Source organism: Pimephales promelas, chromosome 3 (genome assembly GCF_988280905.1).
Source record: "Pimephales promelas chromosome 3, fPimPro1.hap1.1, whole genome shotgun sequence".
NCBI classification, from domain to species: domain Eukaryota; kingdom Metazoa; phylum Chordata; class Actinopteri; order Cypriniformes; family Leuciscidae; genus Pimephales; species Pimephales promelas.
The window spans coordinates 23377323-23397119 of NC_142771.1; the positions used below are offsets into that span (position 1 = coordinate 23377323).

Consider the following 19797-nt stretch of genomic DNA (forward strand, 5'->3'; position numbering starts at 1 on the left):
GTTCCTCATTTTTAATAGGCTTGTTTTTGGTTAACACTTTCAGTGCCCGGGTTAGCCATAAATCTGCGGTTATCTAGAGAATAAATCTAAACCTTCACCCTCAAAGTAGGTCATCTTAATGCCTGACTTCACACTGAAACCTCAATATTTGAGCAAGGCTGAGCCATTAGTGCAAACACAACTGAGAGCCAGATGTACGTACATTTGCGAACGCAGCGTTAATAGCACCATGGCCAAGATGTAGAAAGCGCTTGATATGAAACCACAGTGTGCATTATGTTCCAAACCTGCAGTTCATCAGGTAATCAGTGCCCGTCCCCAACCTATACCATAAATTGCGCAAATTTAAATGCACAATTGAATGGGCCTCCCATTAACTTGATGATCCTGATGCCAATACTTGTAATGTAGCGAGGAGCTTAACAACAGCTGGAATGTAATATGAAAGCTGTGTTGGAGATTCGATGTCATCTTTGATATCTTCCTGTAACTGTAATATTGCGTAGCGTCTGTAACGCTTAATGATTTCGTTTTCACTCTACTGAAAAAGTGTGATTCTTGTGGCAAAAATGTTTTCAGCTCGTCTCCTTAGCCTATGTCTTTGTCTTGTTCGGATTTCTGCTGCCATTTCACCAGGGAGCATATGCCATTAAACTCGCTTCCTAAGTTACACCTGCCTTTAAGAGGTGGAGAATTTTCTACGCAAAATAGAGGCCTGCTTTCACCGGCTTTTTCTGTACATAACGTGGAATACATAATTAGGCACAGTTTACGCTTCCACTCCCATCTTTTTATGTGACACTTTCCCCTTGACCATCCCATTAATGCATTTGCATGACACAAAAACGCGCATTTTGCCATTCTCAGTTCCCGCGAAAGGCAGTCTGTGCTTTCATCTCGGTGCGTCCCGTTCGTACATACCTCGCCATGGTTTTATGCACTCTTTGCGAAACAAATACGCCTGAAGTGGGCGCAAAAGCGTTCCCCTCAGTGTTCAAGCAACATTAGTGAAGCTGATACTCAATAAAGCTAAGAAACAAACAAACAAACAAACATAAACATCCTTCCCAAAGCCTAATGGGAAAAGAATGCTGTGGTCGGTATTTACCTGTATGGAGTTCTCCTGTAAGTTGAGGTATCGTGTGTTGTTGGATATACTGTCTGGCACCTCTTCTAAGTTTCGTCTTGTACAGATCACTCGACTGGCTTGATTAGAACAACTGCACGGCGTGGGACAGGTGGAGGCGGCTCCGACTGCGTCTTGGCCTGGGAGGATGAGCCGCAACAGCAGATGAACCAGTAAGAGGAGGAGGGGGGAGGGACTAGGAAGGCTGGTCACCGTGGTGATGCGCATGGCAACTGGGTCATGACCCTTCCTGTATTCCAAAGAGGATGATAGGCTGATTCCAATGGCTCTTGAATGCTGTCTCTTTAACTGTTGCAGCTTCCTCCCGCAACGGATGTCACTTCTGCATTTTTCAGTCGAAATGTTTGGTCTCCTTGGTTGGTGGCGTGTTTTGTCTTTGTTTTTGTTTCAGACAGATACAATTACATAAGTTGTGTCATCTTTGCCTTAACAGGTCCTCTAATGTGACAGGCCACTTTTTGATGAATGCATGTTTTACTGCAAAAGAGAGACAAAGAAGAAAGCCATGTTTTATTACTCTAACAGAGTCAAATATTTAAGGTTAGCAAAATAGCTAAAATGCCACATAATAATAACTTGGAATCAAATGAATGTTGAAGATAATGATTGCATCAAGTTGATAGGGACAAAAATTGTTTTGAGGGAAGCAAGGAGAAAAGGTGTTTCCCTCTCTCAATCTGGAAAACTCAACCACTGTACATTTGTAATGGATTCCTGTCTCTTTGTGCATATTAATGATCCTCTTGATAGGTATTCATGTTATACTGAAACCAACCTAAAACACAGAATTCAAATTCATAGCATCTGTCATAAAAACACTGAGACCTATTGATATTTTGTTTCTAATGTTTACATCTGGGAAGCATAATGTAAAGGATATTTCACAAATGAATTGCCCCATGGAGTTTGGCTCTATATATATATATATATATATATATATATATATATATATATATATATATATATATATATATGAAGAGTTCAGATGCAAAAGCCTCTAAGTGACATTTGAAATTTTCTTCTAGAATGATCATTTTTATCAAGCTTGTATATTTAAGTTCAGTAACTTCACTTAAATGGCAATGAAGATTACCTATGAATTGTCATTTAAGGGAAATTACTGAACTTAAATATACAAGCTTGATAAAAATTATCATTCTAGAAGAAAATTTCAAATGGCACTTAGAGGCTTTTGCATCTGAACTCTTCATATATATATATATATATATATATGAAGAGTTCAGATTGAGTATCATTTTGACCCGGAGAGGATATTCTTTCCCCCAAAAATTTAATTCAACACATTGAATTAAAACTTACTGACTTTGCTCACACAGGGTATGAATAGATACTTCTCAAAAAATGTGGTATATATATATATATATATATATATATACTGTATATATATGTTTTAATATACTTCTTTGGGGATTTTTTCCCATCTTGTTAAACTTGTGGTGTTCCCGGTCCAAAATGACCAGCCTATAGAAAAAATAGCTTATAAATCTCTTGCTATGCTCTATTATCATCATTTAATCTTTTTGTCAGAAAAGATGAAACTTTTTTTCTTTTAATTAGGACAGCTTTTGTATTTCTTTTAGGAACTAATTGATCGTAGGTCTCATTGATCTGAACTTATGCACCGTATGTAATCCAATATTTGGTGATAATAGAGGATAACAAGATTTACAAGCAATTTTTAAGAGGCCAGTCATTTGGATCAGGGACATCAAAGGTGTTACACAGGTCAAAACAGCATTAGTCTAAAGTTGACATTAAATAGAAATTCACCTTAAGATATTTTCTAAATGCATCCTATTGATCTTATTGGGAATGATTTATATATGTGTACGTATCTTTTCTTCTTTTATCTTGCGATTTTTAATCAAATCTTCTGTTGCGTCTAAATGATTCCTTTTGAATCGTGTTCATCACTTACATTAGTGTTGGTCAGACTAGCATTCTTTTAATTCAAACCATGTATTGTGTTGCTAGTGATTTACTTGAAAAATATAAAATCACTGAAACTACAATTGTACACGTATTTGGCAAGTGTTATTTCTGGACCTTGGCTGTGTGCAATACACAGTCTGACAGAACACACCGGTCCACATTTGCTCACCTTTACCAGATGTATGTACTCAGCTCCCTTGTGTTTTTCTGACGGCAATAATACTGCACGTGTGAACTATGGTACTAATCTTTATGTCCATACTCGCCCATAGACTTGAGGCTCATGGGGTGTTAAAGCAGCATTAACTGGTGCAATGTGCTACAGCTGATGGATTGCTAATTCAACACAAACCCCATGCAAGGGGTCTCAGCTCTCTCACTGCAGGTTATTTAGACTCCAGTAACCTTATATAAGGGTATCCAATGAGACACAGGCTATTACTAATGATGATGGCCCTAATTATCGTACTCTGACATGCATGTTCATTTAACACAGGATTTTACACTCGGCGCAGTGAAAAATAAGCGAGGAAGAGAGATAGGATATGGAGCGAGAGAGAGCAGGGTAGAAGGCAGAAGGATGGAGAGATTATTAAACTGATAGATGACTGTACAGCTGCAGGGATAGAAGAGAATCATCAACACTAATAGATGAATACTGAGACAGTCGAGAGAGAAAGAGAGAGAGATCCAAGTGAAATGTGAACAAGAGACAGACAGTAAGGAACAGATATAGAGAGAAGGAAATGTTAAGAGGATGAGATAGAGGGTGAGGAAAGAGAGGAGATGGAGAAACATTAATATTAATAATTTCTCCCAGAGAGAGCAGCATGAGGAAGGCTTAATAGAAAGGGATGAATATGAAACAGACAGAGATAGAAAGAGGAGAACGACAACATAGGTGCATCAAAAACAACAAGAGCACACGAAAGATAGGAGAGATACAGAGAAAACTACACAAAGGAATGAATATAAAACAGGTAGAGAGAAGAAATACTGTGTGTGTGTGTGAGAGAGAGAGAGAGAGAGAGATGGGGAGTCGATAAAATTAGTTTGTACACTCAATGAAATACACAATACAGTAGTACAATGACAATACAAACACACATCTAAGCATGTCTGTATTGGTCTCGCTCACTAATAATTGCATTCAGGTATATTTATTTATGTGACAAAATTTCCACCAGACAAGTGTGTATGCATTTGTGTTATGTTATTTTTTGTTCATTTGTTCAAAACAAGAAATGACTTAAGACCCTGCAACGAATATCTGCCACCGGATATGATGCCACACTATGTATTTTCTTGTCAATAATAATAATACTTACTAGGAACACCATACAATAATTCAAATCGTTAAAATCTACTCCACTTTGTTGAATTCTTTGTACTGAGTCAAGTTAAACTTTCTAATTCTAAAATTTCTTTACATATGCAAGCATTGATTTGCATGCATATGGATGGAAATGAAAGTCTGCACCTTTCCATACCTGTTTGTTTAGACAATCTTTTCTCTTTGCAAATGTATTCTTACATGCTAAACATGCAAGATATTTCCTAACTTATCCTAAATTTAGATTTTAGAGCATGAATTAATTAATTATGATTTCTGCATGAGAATATTTGCAGACTCTCTTTAATAAGCACAAATACAAGGTGATGAGCCCAAGCTCAAACACACACACACACACACACGTATGCACGTGGACACACACACAAACACACACACTCTCCAGTCATATCGGGGGAACAAATGTGACGTCCCCTGCTGCTGCTTCGGTGACCATAACCAGTGTTTTACTGTAAGCATTAGCATGCCGTTATGGGCAAAAGCCATTTGTAGAGCTGTCGTGTAACAGTAAGCCATGCCCCAGGCCCTCTTCTATAAACAATGCAACTCAAGCATCACTAATAATGTCACAGTTACCTGCAGCAGTACCTGCATCAGTTGTTAACCTACTGCAGGTGAGTAACCAGTACCCACTAGCCCCAAATTTGTTTTCAGTAGCCCCGGATCTAATGTTGTGTCTCTTCCACAATTTTAGTAGAAGAAACCTACATAAATATGGAAAATATTAATGATTAAAGGGTTAGTCCACCCAAAAATGAAAATTCTGTCAGTAATTACTCACTCTCATGTTGTTCCAACCCCGTAAGACTTTTGTTCATCTTCAGAACACAGATTAAGATATTTTTTTATTAAATCTGAAAGCTGGATCACTCCACAGGTTTCTTAAGGGATCTAAACTGGTTGGCCCAAAAGTTATGAAAGATATTGTTAAAATAGTGAAAGTGACCACCGTGGCTTGGTTTATCAAGTGACGAGAATACTTTTTGTGCGCAAAAACAAAACCAGCGTCGGCCAATCTAGAAGCTAGAAGCTTTGCGCAATATCACTACGTCAATCTCGAGGCCCACCGAGAAGGAAAAGAACAGTTGAATAAAGTCGTTATTTTTGTTTGTCTTTTGTGCACAAAAAGTATTCTCGTAACTCTCGAACAACATGAGGATGAGTAATTACTGACAGAATTTTCATTTTTGGGTGAACTAACCCTTTAAATGAAAATGAATACTTACAAATGAAACTGAAGCTGTTAAGTTGACCTGTAGTTGTTTCCTTTCAGCAGTGGTTCTCAACCAGGGGGCCTGGGCCCACTACGGGCCCTCAGAAAACTTCCAAGAGGGACTCAAGATGACTTAGAAGTATTTAAATTAATACATTAGAGTTTTGTTCTGTTGGAATACAGAACATAACTTCTGGAATCACAAAATGAATGGTGTTTCATTAAATATATAAAATGAATTGGCCCTGTTAATGTAAAACAAAGAAAGTTTGAAAACAAGCAGCTTTGTCATAAATACAACAGAAATATGTTGATATTATATATCTTGGAAAATGTGGGACCTTCAAGCAAAAAAGGTTGAGAACCATTGCCTTAAGAATCTATTTCTACTAGACTTAACCCTTAATTCCATTTTGCTGATATAACCTAATAAATGTAGGTTGATTCGTAGATATTTTTGAACTGAATAAACTCAATTAACTTACAGTAGATATTCTAATGCCACAAACCAAACTGTTTTTGGTAAACATGTATGTATAGTGAATATGATAGTTTTTTTGTGAGAAAATGTAAAAACAAACTTTTATTTTGAATCTGTTGATTCATTTCACAAAACCAATGATTTGTTTACTTATAAGACTGATCTGGTTCTGGTTCTTCTCAGCTTCAAGACTGATCTAGTCGCAGTGGTTCTCAGGTTAACAGCTCACTAGAGGAGAAGATTCCGTACAGTGATTTTAATTCAGGTCTTTTTCTCAAGGACTTGAAATATTTGAAATATTACATTGGTATTTCTTAACCATGTAGGAAAAAAAAATGTCAGATTCATTAACGGAGCTGTATTTCTAAATATGCGTAGACCAGGAATCCTGCTGCAAATGTCCCCAATTAAACATTTTATTTATTTTATGGACATTTAGAGATTCATAAATATTTATAACATAACAATATAGTGTTGTTTGCATAATAATGGTTTTATAATACTGATGTTACTTTTAGAAAACAGTTCAATGTGGGCAAAGGAGAAACCGTACCTGCATTCATTTTCAAGGAGGTTATGCATTTAACAGCATGACTTAACCAGGTTACATCTGATGTTTAAAATGGATCATGGGCTCAGTCCCTGATGTTTGCAGAATCTCACACTCGTTGGTAACGTTGCATTTTGAGAAACAAAAGCAAAGGGCTAGAGCGCTCACCAAGAAGTAATTATTAAAACTTCATTCTTGAATTTAGTCACCTTATTTTATCTATTTGTGTTGTGTCATCTTCATGCATGATTGACAATACCCACAGTTAGCTCTAAGTGCCAACTGCCAATTAAATGGCTCTAATAGGAGACAGCATCTGCTGTGATATTGATGGGAAATGGAGTCCAAAATGACAGTGATGACAGGAAATTGAGTCAGCTGTGAGCCTGTTGGGAAATGTGGTTTGAATGGTTGGCACATGAAATGTGTTTGCAGTGTGTACGCTGTTATGGTCACTGCCTCACACACACTCGAATTCTCAACCCACCTTGAGCCCTTAACATGTTAACATTAACATGTTAAACCACTGATTGCCTTTATCCTCTCTTCAATTCTATGAACACACTCTCTCTCTTTCTGTCTCTGTGCTCAGTCTGTCTGTGTCTGTGTCCAGTAGGTGTGTAAATACGCAACTGGCCTCTAAGCCTGATGAAAGGTTAACCTGCTGCACTAAAACGTATTAACCCTTTAGCCTACGTTCTGCATCAGCATCCTGGAGGGTCTCAGCCTCATTCTCGCTTTCAAATCTTAGCACAGTAGCAAAGTTACCATGGTAACTTTTCACCAAACTTTCACTCAACACCAAATTTTCTCCTACAGTGATATCACTCTCATGGATGGATATCACTCCATCACATAGTGCTTTTTACACACAGACAAACACACACACACATTAAACACTACAAATTATAGGTACAGGTATACAGAAAAAACCTGGATGTCCATCAACTATTACGATGACGGTTTTATTATCCAGTGAGATAACAGGAGGGGAGCTGTCAATGGTGGAAAACAACAAAATGGCTGATGTTGGTGGTGGTCACACTTTCTATGCAATGATGGTTTACCTGCTAAGGCACGCTCACAAGAAAAAAACATAACTATTACGGTAAGTATATTGGCACATCACACCAACGAATAACAATGCCTTGGACAATGTCATCTTCCACTTTCAATGCACAAGCTCATTAAATGCTGGTGGATTCTGATCATCATCCTGAAAGTGACTCCAACGTTGCTCTGTGTCGCTTTTGCTATGTGTAGTAGAGCTGTGGTATAGACTTTTCTCACAGAATTACAATGATTATAGTTATAATTAGCAACCTTGGAGTGAATGGGCCTAAAATTAAATAGGTCTGGTATATCAACCAGGCTCCTTTAAGGAGGACTCTGTTCTTCTACAACGTCTACAAGCACATGGTAAAGTCACGCACGTGCGACGTGCGTCTAAAGCCTTGTTCACACTACATGATTTTAAAACTTCGGGCTGAACTGTGCGGTTCACACTACATGACTTGCTCTCAGTGAAATCAGAGGTGTTCAAGTTATTTAGCTGTTCACACCACACAACACAACGTGATTGATCCACAACAGGAGGTAACTCACTACACGAGTTGACAACGCACTACACAGAGATACAACCACGATCAGATGATAAGAGCAAATCATTTGTGACTCAATGAGAGCTGTTTCACAGTACCATGTTACGGTCTAAATCCTGAAAATAATAAAATAAATACCGAGTTGACAACAACTCTATCAACGATTCTATCTTGTCTACAAACCACGATTTGTCACGAAAAAACGCGCAATAAATAAATAAATATTGCGCCAATACCCAGCGAAGAAGAGAACACAACACGTGAATATGGACGTGAATATGGACTAGTGCTGCACACTGTTTGCGTGACGATCTGCTCTGAGGAAAAAGCTCTAAGAAAAACTAAGATTTACCTGGTGTCCTCAACCCATGTGTTGCTATGATTGGCTGTACTCATGACATCACTGAGTTTGAGTCACGCGACAGCTCTGGATATCTAGCAGGCTAGATATTTTTCTGGGCTCGGCGACGCATCTGCGAGGCGTCTGCGAGCGTTGTCGCTGCGTTGTTGGCTCTTTCATACTAACAGATTGGCAAGCGTTCATCGTCCGCTAATCCCCCGCGATTTGCACGCGATAACACCCTGACCTGTCGGCGAGCTCAACGATTTGCAAATCGGGCAAAAATCAGGCTTAAAATCCAGTAGTGTGAACTTAGCAAAAAGGGACGAGGCGGAAGCCCAGGGCTCTGTGTGCATGCCCCCATCGAGGAGGCCGCCGCCCTGCATCTGTCCCCGTCCTTTCACCTCTAGGTGCGGATCTCAGCTTGCAATCCAAGCCGTGCAAGTTTCACAGCTCATCGGTTTGCAAAAGAAAGGCTTCAATCACTCCTTCCGGCCTCTTTGGTGATGCCATGGAGTCAGTTACTGAGCATTTTTCTGAGGCACAGAAGCACAAAGGCTATTAGGTGCAAATATTGCTGTTCGTTCCAGAACTCATTGAGGTCTCTCTCTTCGTCGGCACCTAAGTTTGGCTGAGCTGCCCACCAAAAACGGCTCCGCAGTGAGCCAGATCTTCACCGTATAGGCAGGTGGCGGGACCATGAATGTAGCGGCATGGGAAGCGCCACGGCTCAGCACCATGATTTGCGCCACGGTTTGTGGCTCACTCTACAACCTGGTTCCTCAGAGACGTCGGATTCAGTGCCTAAGAGTTGAGTCGCACAGTAATGAACTTATCTGAAGCAGCAGAGAGGAGAGGAGCAGCAACTGCCTGTGGTTGAGATGGAAATATTCAGGCTGGCTGTGTACATTTGTATACTTTGGGTTCATTTGTATAGTTTGCATAATAATCACAGTAATTGCATTCCTAATGCATAACTTAGATTAGTCAGTTCTGTTTTTACAGTTCCGTTTCTCAGCGTTTAGCTCAGGCTGAATACAGGATTTTTTTTCTGCTGGGGGTCGAGGAGGGAAAGAAACATTAATATGTGGGTTGAAAAACTATTACATCTACAAGAATATATATTTTAGTTTAGGCAGTTCACTAAAGATGCTACTAGTAATAGTACGCGCTCTGAGAGCATCCAATCAAAGAACGAGAAAATACAGACGTTATTATATGCCAGCTAGATGGCCCCGCTGCAGTCAAAGTGAAATCTGATTGGATGATTAAATCTGACTGATTATCTGATTAGTTAAAAAAACGGTTTCATTGCCATTCATTTTAAGCTACAGGCGCCCGCACTGTCGATTCTGAAGGCCTCCAGGCAGATTTATTTGACCCTGGCAACACATGATGGCTGAAATATGGTTGGATACAAGCTCTAACATAAAAACACACTACTGGAAGCAGCGCAACCAAGAGAAAAGCTATGAAATTAAGAGAACGAATTATTGGGAATAATTTAATACTCATTCATGGAAAAAAATATATTAAAGTGCAAGTCAGTGATCCAGAAGACCCACCACTGCCGCATGCTGACGTAACGTCTCGTTCCCGCCGGTCTCTCGGGGAACCGAGGTTACGATAGTAACCGGATACGTTTTGCAGACTTGATCTGAAGATTAGGTACATAAGTGAATAGTTTTGCTTGGTGGGCCTCAAGTACCACTTTTAGTGTGTAAGCATTTTTAAAAACTGCATGCACAATTTTTTTTTTTAGAAGAGTTAAAATAGTTATGAATGAAATGTTTGATATTGCAAGATATAAGTTGCATGTTGTGGCTGCGTTTTGTGGTTTTGTGTGTAGAGTTTTGATAAATGGAGCCATAGTTTCAGGAAAGTAATTTACTTAGTTTAAAGTTCTTTTATATAAGGGGTTTTCGGTTGAGAACCACTGCTTTAAGGCGTGAAATAAAAAAAAATGACCTCTTAACGATAATACTCAACCTCAATGCACATATCTTACGTTTAGCACATATACTGTACACAGCCACATAGAGCAGTTGCAGTGCACTGCTTCCTCCTGAGGGAAAGTCCAATTTTAGGATTAGACACTGGAATGGATTCTGGGGCCAGTGACATGGCCTCCTTGTTTCAGCTTCTATGATATCAGCTGGAATAGAAAGGTGATGCCTCAGCATTGCATTTAAGATCCCATCACGAACAATACACATACTGCGGCGAGAGATTTGAAGGAAAGCAGCAGAAACGTGAACATACTCTACCCCCACATGTCTGCCAGCTGATGCGGAGAAAGAAAAAAAAAGCCTATTCTATTTTTACTTCAGAGTTCAGTCCAGCAACTGTGTTTATTCCTTTTAGAGGGAGATGTTTGAGGTGGCACAAGGGGGGCCGCTAAAATAAAGGATTCTGCCGTGTAAGCAAAACCCCAGAGATAACCCATTCATCTGCTGTTATACAACAAAACATGTGGACCTATGATGAAAAATGGTAATTACTGGTCGGGCAGATTGCCATTGACAGATGCACTGGCACTACAACAGTGTGTATGTTGAGCTGTTATTGTTTCCCCTATAATAAAATTGTGTCAATTAATTTTAGTGGCGGTTACCGGCTAACACACTGGGTGGCTGCCCTATTTCAGCAGAGACAAGAGTACTACAGCTAAGGAAAGTGGAGTTTTTCCGAAACAAGGCATCAATAAAATATTTGTGTATCACTGAAAACAGGAAACTATATAAAATAGCCTCTGGCATTCAGTGAGCATTGCAATATATCTAAAAATATCTGACGATCAAGTTATCTTGGTGTGAAACGGCGAGATCAATGGTGCAAGTAACACAAAACGCTCCTGATCCTCAGCGTTGAGATGATGTTAATGAAATGTAACTAAATCCAATAACTGGGCCATACGTTCCTCACACAGAGCCACACAGTGCGTTAACTAGGCTCAGCAGTCAGCTAAGTACCTTATCATGAGCGAGCTAACATAAACTCCACACAAACTCTACAGCAGTCGTCACCATTGGGGAAAGACTCGGATGCAAACATTACGGGGGAAAAGAAAAACCATACAAACTTAATCCTCTGCTCAGCATAAGGCTGCATTTATTTTGAACAGCAGGCACTTTCTGCCTTCGCAGGCTAAGATGGAGCGTTAATTCCAAAATAGAAGTTAGTTAAAGGCTATCAGATGGTTTTAGTATGTAATTGTAATTATGAAGACAAGATGACCCTGACATGACTTATAAAACTAATTTAACGCTTTAATAAAGACACTGAATAGGGATCTCAGCGCTAAGACAGCGTACAAAATTAGAATTAAGATTTTAAATAATAATAATAACACTGATTATATTAATGTTGAAGCATGCAAATAAATCTTTAATTCATTATCGAATTGAGATATGTATACGGAGTCTGCAAGAATGTCTAATAATATAGAAATGAAAAAAAGCAAGGACTTGAGAACATAGACTCTTTGGTGTGAGCGGAGTTTCTAGTGGCACTTGCACATCCTCCATACTAATCCACAGGTCAATTTTCCTGCCACAGGTGTATAGTTTCCTCTGCAGATTAAACTGGGATAGAAAGTGTTTTTAATTTTGTTTCAAACACATACACACAAACACACACTAAATGCTTGGTCCAAAGGCTGCACCCCACACCCTGAGTGACACCATGACTAATACATACACAGATAAACACCATCTATGACAAACATGATAAGAGTGCGGTGCAAAACTCGCTGACAAACACCCCCAGATCCGCATCCCCATGGAAATGCTGACACATACTGACTGATGGATGTCTCCATGGATACCTGTCACCGTGGAGACAGACACCATGTCTTTCTCAGTGCAGTGGCATCAGAATCAAAGCGTAAAGCAGCGGGGAGGGAGGTGTGGAGAGATGGACATGAACAGAGGAGTGCAGAAGAAATGCTGCGTTTATCTGACAGCCAATGCTGCAGTGTTTCTTTGGAGGTCTCCTCCCTCATGCGAACCTGTCGGCTTGTTGCACCGTTCTGTAGGAGGACATATTTATCTCTGCCCCTTTTCTTTTCTTTCCACCTCCTTTCTTATTCAACTCTCTCTCGCCATCCCTGCTTGGCCATGACTTTAGGGGCGTGGCTATGACGGGCTTTTTCGATAGAAAATCAATTAAATTACAGTTTTAGCTTGAGCTTGTACAATTTTCCCAATTGATTATTGGCCATTCAAGTGTCAACAATGAGCGCTGCATAATCAGCTCAGAAAGAGCCTTTAGATTAAACTGGTGGTGGTTGAGGAGATTCCCCTCTCTATGTAAAGCGCTTTGAGTGCCGAGAAAAGCGCTATATAAATGTAATGAATTATTATTATTATTATATAAACTAAACATTATTGACAAGTATAAAGTTTTCAGTTAACAAAGATTTGTAGGCAAATTATTACAGAAAAAAAACTGTATTTAAACCTTAAAAAAAACACATATTCAAAGTAAAAAAACTTAAAGGTACAATATTTAGGTTTTTTTCACAACAAGAAGTCGCAGTTTCCAACAATAAAAAAGGGTAGGTTGATGATGCAGTGATGAGCTGAATGATGCGACTTGCTGTCAAGCTGACGGATCTAATAATGTTTATGGATGAGTGCAAACATTCATGTTTTTTAACATTACAGTGGTATGAAGCAGGTTGCGATTGCTAAAGAGACAGATAGCACACGCGAGTCCCGCGGATATAAGGGAATAAGGGCATTTAATTCTACCGAACTACCCGCCACGCTGATATTGATACTCATTTTAGGTCTCATTGTTTGTCCCAAAGTCTGCTTGCCATGGTCTATGTTTAAAAGAAACAAGAACTGCGTGCCACTAAATGTTACGCACTACGCAGTTGTCCATGTCTGTCGCCATGGTTACGTCATGCTATGGCAATATGAAAGAAAAAGCGGATATTGTGACGCCACTTATTTAAAATTAAAATGTAAAATATTTCTCTGAAATAAAAAATCTTTGGAGACTTTTGGGATATTTTAAGTACACAACTGCAGGAAATATATTACACTGTGCAAGTGATTTGGGGATATTTTATTACAAAATTCTAAGATATAGTACCTTTAACAAGGGCTCAACCATAAGGATTTTTTTCAGCTTGTCAAGTCAGGGAGCAGTTATTCGATTATTCGACTTGCATTGACAACCTTTTCACCGCGCCCTCAACCAAAGAATCATCAATTATTAATTTAGTACAGCATTTCTTTTTTTGCATTTGCTAGAAAAAATGTCTATTTTTCATTAAATGTTAAGTTTACAAAAACTACATTTAATTTACAAATACAAATCATTTTACGCTAACATTAAAATGATTCAAATAAATCTGTAAATTGATAACATTTTTAAATATTAAAATGAATTGCTTTTGCTAGAAAACCATGTCATTTGCAATTCATACTGAAGCTTTCAAAACTATCATACGTTAGCCAGTTAGATGACATTATCTGGGTGACAAACCAGCACAATTTGCAACAATATTGTAGGAGACCTCATGTTTAAGCTTGCAAGGTGTAAAAAGTCAATGTACTACAACAACAATGAATGTAAGAATACATTTTTAGTGGCAAAGCGGCACTGGCCCAAAAGGTCCAAAACTTTCACACTGGTGCTGGGTCATTAGGACCTCCTTATTGCTAAGCCCTGTTACCTTTAGACCAACAAATCCAGCCCACCTTTTAAAAACAAAGTGTCTCTCCTGTGTATTTGAGTTAATCATTTGGATTGTAACAGTAGTATTTCACAGATTTGGCAATGGTAAAACCATTATTCCTGAAAAAAATTTTAAACTTTCTTAAACCGAATTGTATTCCTCTCATATTAACTTTAGTTGCCCACACCACACCTCCAAATGCACACCCCAGGATGTCATCCTAGAAACATCATTGCATTGCTCTCTCCTTGTCTGCTCTCCAGACCCTCCTGAAACTCCCTAAAGCTCCTAGCAGCCTACTCTTCAATGTCCTCCCTCCATCATTCTCTCCCACACTAGGTGAAATGGAAGCACGCTCTGAGAGCTTGGGGTTGCTATAGTAACAGGCTCACTCACCATCTTGTGTGTCACCATCACATGAGCTCCTGACGACCATAGCCCAACTCCGAGGCTATGTGGCTGGGACGGCTCCATCACTCTGCTCTGGGGATTCAGAACCCCACCTGGGATTCCCTGTCTCTCTCTCCGTGCTGCCACTGCTGCTACATAGGGCTGTATCTACACAGGGAGAGATGACAAGGTCGACCAAATTATTAACGAACGGGCAACTAAATTAAATAAATAAATCTACATGCCTGAGTCAACTCTCTGTAGAATTTCAACACCCACAGCAGGGCTCAATAATAAGCCTTTTTTTTTGTGTTGGCTCAGGTTGGTCGAATAAGAGAGGTTTAGATTTTTATTTGCCCTGCCATCAGTTATACTAGCACAACCACGAATAAATAATTAGCTATTTTTAGACATATTTTTAGACATAGACATAGCATATTTTATTATGCAACTGAATATATTTATATTTTTCATGAAACATTTTTGGAGCTTTTTTTGTAACAAAAAAAAAAAATCCTCAATAATGACATCAAAATGCTAATCTATATCTAAAAAAAAACTATTTAAAAAAAGCTGAATATATTTTCAAATAAATAAATATATATATTTGTTTATTATTCCAAGATGATTAATTTGGGGATCCACCTTTTTGGCCGATACCAATAATTCTTTATTATTTGAAAGCTGATAACTGGTATATTAGCCGATAAAACTAAATCCAAATTTTGATATGATTTTTGAGAGTCTGATAACAAAAACAAAAGTTTCACTATTAAAAGCCATGTCCCAAGCACACAAACATAATGTTCTCATTATAATTTTATGTAGCCTATATGACAGACTTGTGCTGCACATGTTGCACTTAAATGTAGTTTTTCCAATAATATTTCAACCAATTCAAAACCATCATAGCGAACAGTGCACATCTGAATTATCTCTGCTGAAGAAATGGTCCATTATTTATCTGCTTTAATATATCAGTCAAATTTTCTTATCAGGCCGATAACATTAAAAATTAACATATATCGCCATCCCCAAGTTAAATATAAATAAAATAAAAAATTATAAAAAACATTTCTACACAATTCAAATTATGTTTTCAAAACCCTCACTTGCTAAATAACATTTAAATCAACAGAATTCACACCAATAATGTTTAAAACATCACAGAAGTCTAAATGTTTAAGTTTACAAGGCATACAAACACATGATCATGTACAAGCTCAACAAACACAATGTGCAGTGACAGTGAGGCACTGGCCTGATAGGGAAACTGACAGTTCTGTCAACTGGCTCAAAACTCTCTCACACGGGCCTAGGGGCCATTGGGCCATCCTTACTTGTATAGGCCTGCACTGGATCACTGAGAAAACCGAGGGAGCGAGAAAGAGAAGCATATGTGTGGGTGAAAGAATAAAGGCCAGCACATTCGCATGATGGCACTCTGCATAATCACTCTAAACATGGAGCCAAGACTCTGATTTATCTCAGTAACAGGGCTGACGCCACTCTCTCCTTTTCTTATGACAGCACTCTCACCTGAAGTCAATCTTACCCTAACTTACATTTGTTTCATCACTTTCATAAACACCTTACTCACTCTTAAATCACAATAAATGTAAATAAGCAAAGGTGTAAATTTTCTCATTGGCCTCTTTCTGTAATGGTCCTATATATAGTAGCACATATTTCTATGGCATCGTGAATATGGTTGGAAATGCAAAACCAGTTTTTATTCCGTTAACAGATTTTCAAAATCCAAATTGTCCTGCTGACCGATGCAGACAGAAAAGTTCCCTCCTGAAAGTCAATGCGAATTGCCTTTTGCAACCCCTTGTTCTTAAACAATTGAAGAGTTCAGATGCAAAAGCCTCTAGTGCCATTTGAAATTTTCTTCTAGAATGATAATTTTTATCAAGCTACAATGACAACTTTATCAAGTTCAGTAATTTCACTTAAATTGCACTGAAGATTACCTATTAATTGTAATTTAAGTGAAATTACTGAACTTAAATATACAAGCTTGATAAAAATTATCATTCTAGAAGAAAATTTCAAATGGCACTTAGAGGCTTTTGCATCTGAACTCTTCAATTATTTATCCATTGGGAATTGACTGGACTGTGAAAAGTGGATATTGCATCAACTATTAAAAACAGTTTTTGTTAATTGAAATAAAGCTAAAATAAAATTTAAATATTAGATGAAATTAAACGAAAAAAAATGTAAATGAAAATGAGAAATGTTGCCTTTGGCACTAAATGAATTAAAATAAATTTGAAGCACTAAAATTATTACAAATAAAACAGAAATAAAACCAGAAATACTGTAATAAAAATAAAATATGACCAAAGCATATTATTAAATAAATACTATAATATGTCAGAGGAACTTTACTACATTTTGATTAAACATTTAAAAAAAAAATGATTTACATGAACCTGAACAATAAAACGAGGAATATAGTAAACTCAACAAGTTCTGATTTTGAATTAAATTTGAATTACAAACAGTAATACTACGATATGCCTTTTATTGCGATGAGCTCCCTGCAGAGTTGCCTGATAAGGCAGTGAGGCAACAAGTCAGCTAACTTTTCAGATGCAGCCTACAATTTCTGTCTCAAACTCATTATTTATTAGTTTGAATCAGTTTATCGACTCGCACACTTGACTGAATAAGTAAGAGCGTTCTTCCGCAAATACTAAAAGACTCCTAAATTGAATCTTTATGGAACTGGATTCATTACTTTCCTTATGATTCCCAACTCAAACTTCCTTTGCATAAGACTCTTTCTTTGTGTATACTTCTTCCCACCCCAGAAGACATGCAGCATTAAGATGATTCCCGAACGCACGCAAGCCCACATCATGGTGACCGCCACTTCACAGTAAATAAACTCTCCCTCAGGGACAGTGTCTGCATAAAGCCCTACGAAAAGCAACGCAGATGAGGCTCTGAATCTGGGACTTCTAATCAGACATCATCATCATCATGGTGATACATAGTATTCTGGCTGGCCTGCTTTGTAAAACAAAATCGACACGCTTATTCATACACAGAAAAGCACATACTCTTTCATGCAGATTTACAACAGGAAAAGCCCCTTCGCTTGAGTCTATATTGCTGCTCTGAGCTCTCCTCCTGCCCTGGCTCACTTGTTCCTTCAGTGACCCGAATCAAACTCCTTCCAGATAGCGTGGCTCAATGTGGCGGCACCGCCATAGTGCTTGCATTGTGAGGTCACTGAAGCCTGAATGCTCTCATTACCAAACTGCCTCTCCAAACACATGAGCTAACCATAGCCTGACCACTTCCATTACCCCAAGTCAGCTTTACTCACACATGATCGAGCCATTGTCTGACCACCCTTACAAGTTAGGCTCTGGCTGTTTACCCATGAAATAGGCAGTTCCTGACAGTCTCTGTTAGGGAATATCAATGTGACAATCCATTATCTATATAACATCAAATTACGACCTCCTCATGTCAATGACTTATGAACACATGGCTGAATCTTAGGATGACTTGAAGATGACCCAGTGCTTTTGCCAATATGCATTAGGATCATGGCTAAAACACTTCCAGATGTGCAGTTCTTCATGTTTTGAGTCAAACATGATGGGCTAAACATAGCGCCATCACTTGCAGTTAGCATTAGTCACGCATGGATAAACCACAGCATGGCTTCAGTCACTACAAACACATTGAGCAGAGAATATGTTCTGAAAGCATCTTGGCTGGCGAGCTTTCTTCAAATAGCTGCAGAAGGGTCAGCATCTGCCATGACTCAACTTAGTTTGCGAAGCGAAACCCCCCAAAATACACCACGAAACCATGTGTGACCTTAAAATCCCTCCATGTATTCTATCTCTGGCCAAAACAAATGTGAATGCTTAGTGAAACCAACCAATACATGAAAGTCTGCTGATGTAAACATAACCTATAGACTGCTTTATTAACACACACACACACCTAGCTATTTCGCTTCAAATCCACACAGACTCATTAATAATCCCTCACGGGCAATAACTCAGCACTGGCCATCCATGCCTATTGTCCATCTTCGTGAACACACAATCAAGATGCTCCCCCCTCCCCTCACACACGACAGACCTCTTGCCCAAGTCCCTTCATCCTCAAAGCCTTTTACCTCCCCATGAACACGCTTATCGTTCCAGTGGGATTCCAGATTTTGCCACAGGAGACTCGAACACTACAAATGCTTCCTGCCAGGGGGAGTCGTTTCCACTATTTCCAATTATGTCACTTCAGGGCTGGATTCCGGTATTAATTTTATATCACTAACCACTGCCATTCCTTTCTGACAATTACTCAATAATTAAAGGTCTGACAGTCTTCATTTTTCCCCTGAAGGACCAATACACAGGACTGGACTGGGGAACTCAATCAAAGCAATCACGGCTAATTATGCCTTGGCCCTTTCTCCACGCCCCCACTCTGCGGGGAGAGCAAAGGAGGCCCGAATCAGCACTATGGATGGGTCAGCTCTTGCACGGCTAAATCCACCCCGTTTATCGGTTTTGAAACCAGGCCAGAGTGTGCAAACTGCTCACCGTGTTACTCCATCCCTGCATCTGAGCACGCAAGGTGACATGCAATGATTTATACGAGAAAGGAAGGAGAATGAGAGGCATGTGTGAGCTCAATTCAGCAGTCCAGCCATCTCTTGAATAAAGCTTGAAGATGGCCTTCTCTGACACAATCAAGCAAAATGTGTCTTGCCTTGAATGCCACTAAGATGTTTTGCACGAAAACTCTGGCCCTCTAGTCGGCAGATTGTTGCAAAGCAGTTCAGACCAAGAAGGGTCATCCTTCTCCCTCGCTTAAACAAGGGGATTTATATTTTATGTGTGGTGCATTAAAATAAGACAGAAGAGTCTTGCACTTGCCATGATGGTGTAACTATTGTCCCCAGACATCACTTCTGACTAATTCATTACACATTTGCATAACTTTGCTCAATGTCATATTTCAGCCAGCCAGTAGACGTAACACGTTGTAAGATGCATTAACGCCATGCTCTCGCATACTGTTATACCACCTTGAATATAGACT

General features: G+C 38.9%; 1 protein-coding gene across 3 annotated transcripts in view; it reads right to left on the bottom strand.

Annotated features, from left to right (window-relative positions):
* Window positions 1-19797, bottom strand: part of lrrc4ba (leucine rich repeat containing 4Ba) — a 48511-nt gene that overhangs the window by 16055 nt on the left and 12659 nt on the right. For 2 of the 3 annotated variants that reach the window (XM_089128523.1, XM_039686218.2), the window contains 2 exons: window positions 14725-14886; window positions 1109-1624 (listed from right to left, as the gene is read on the bottom strand). In XM_089128523.1, the coding sequence (XP_088984649.1) occupies window positions 1109-1354 (246 nt within the window). In that variant the 5' untranslated portion in view covers window positions 1355-1624; window positions 14725-14886. The remainder of the gene's footprint in view (window positions 1-1108; window positions 1625-14724; window positions 14887-19797) is intronic. The other variant, XM_039686219.2, reaches the window with a different exon arrangement.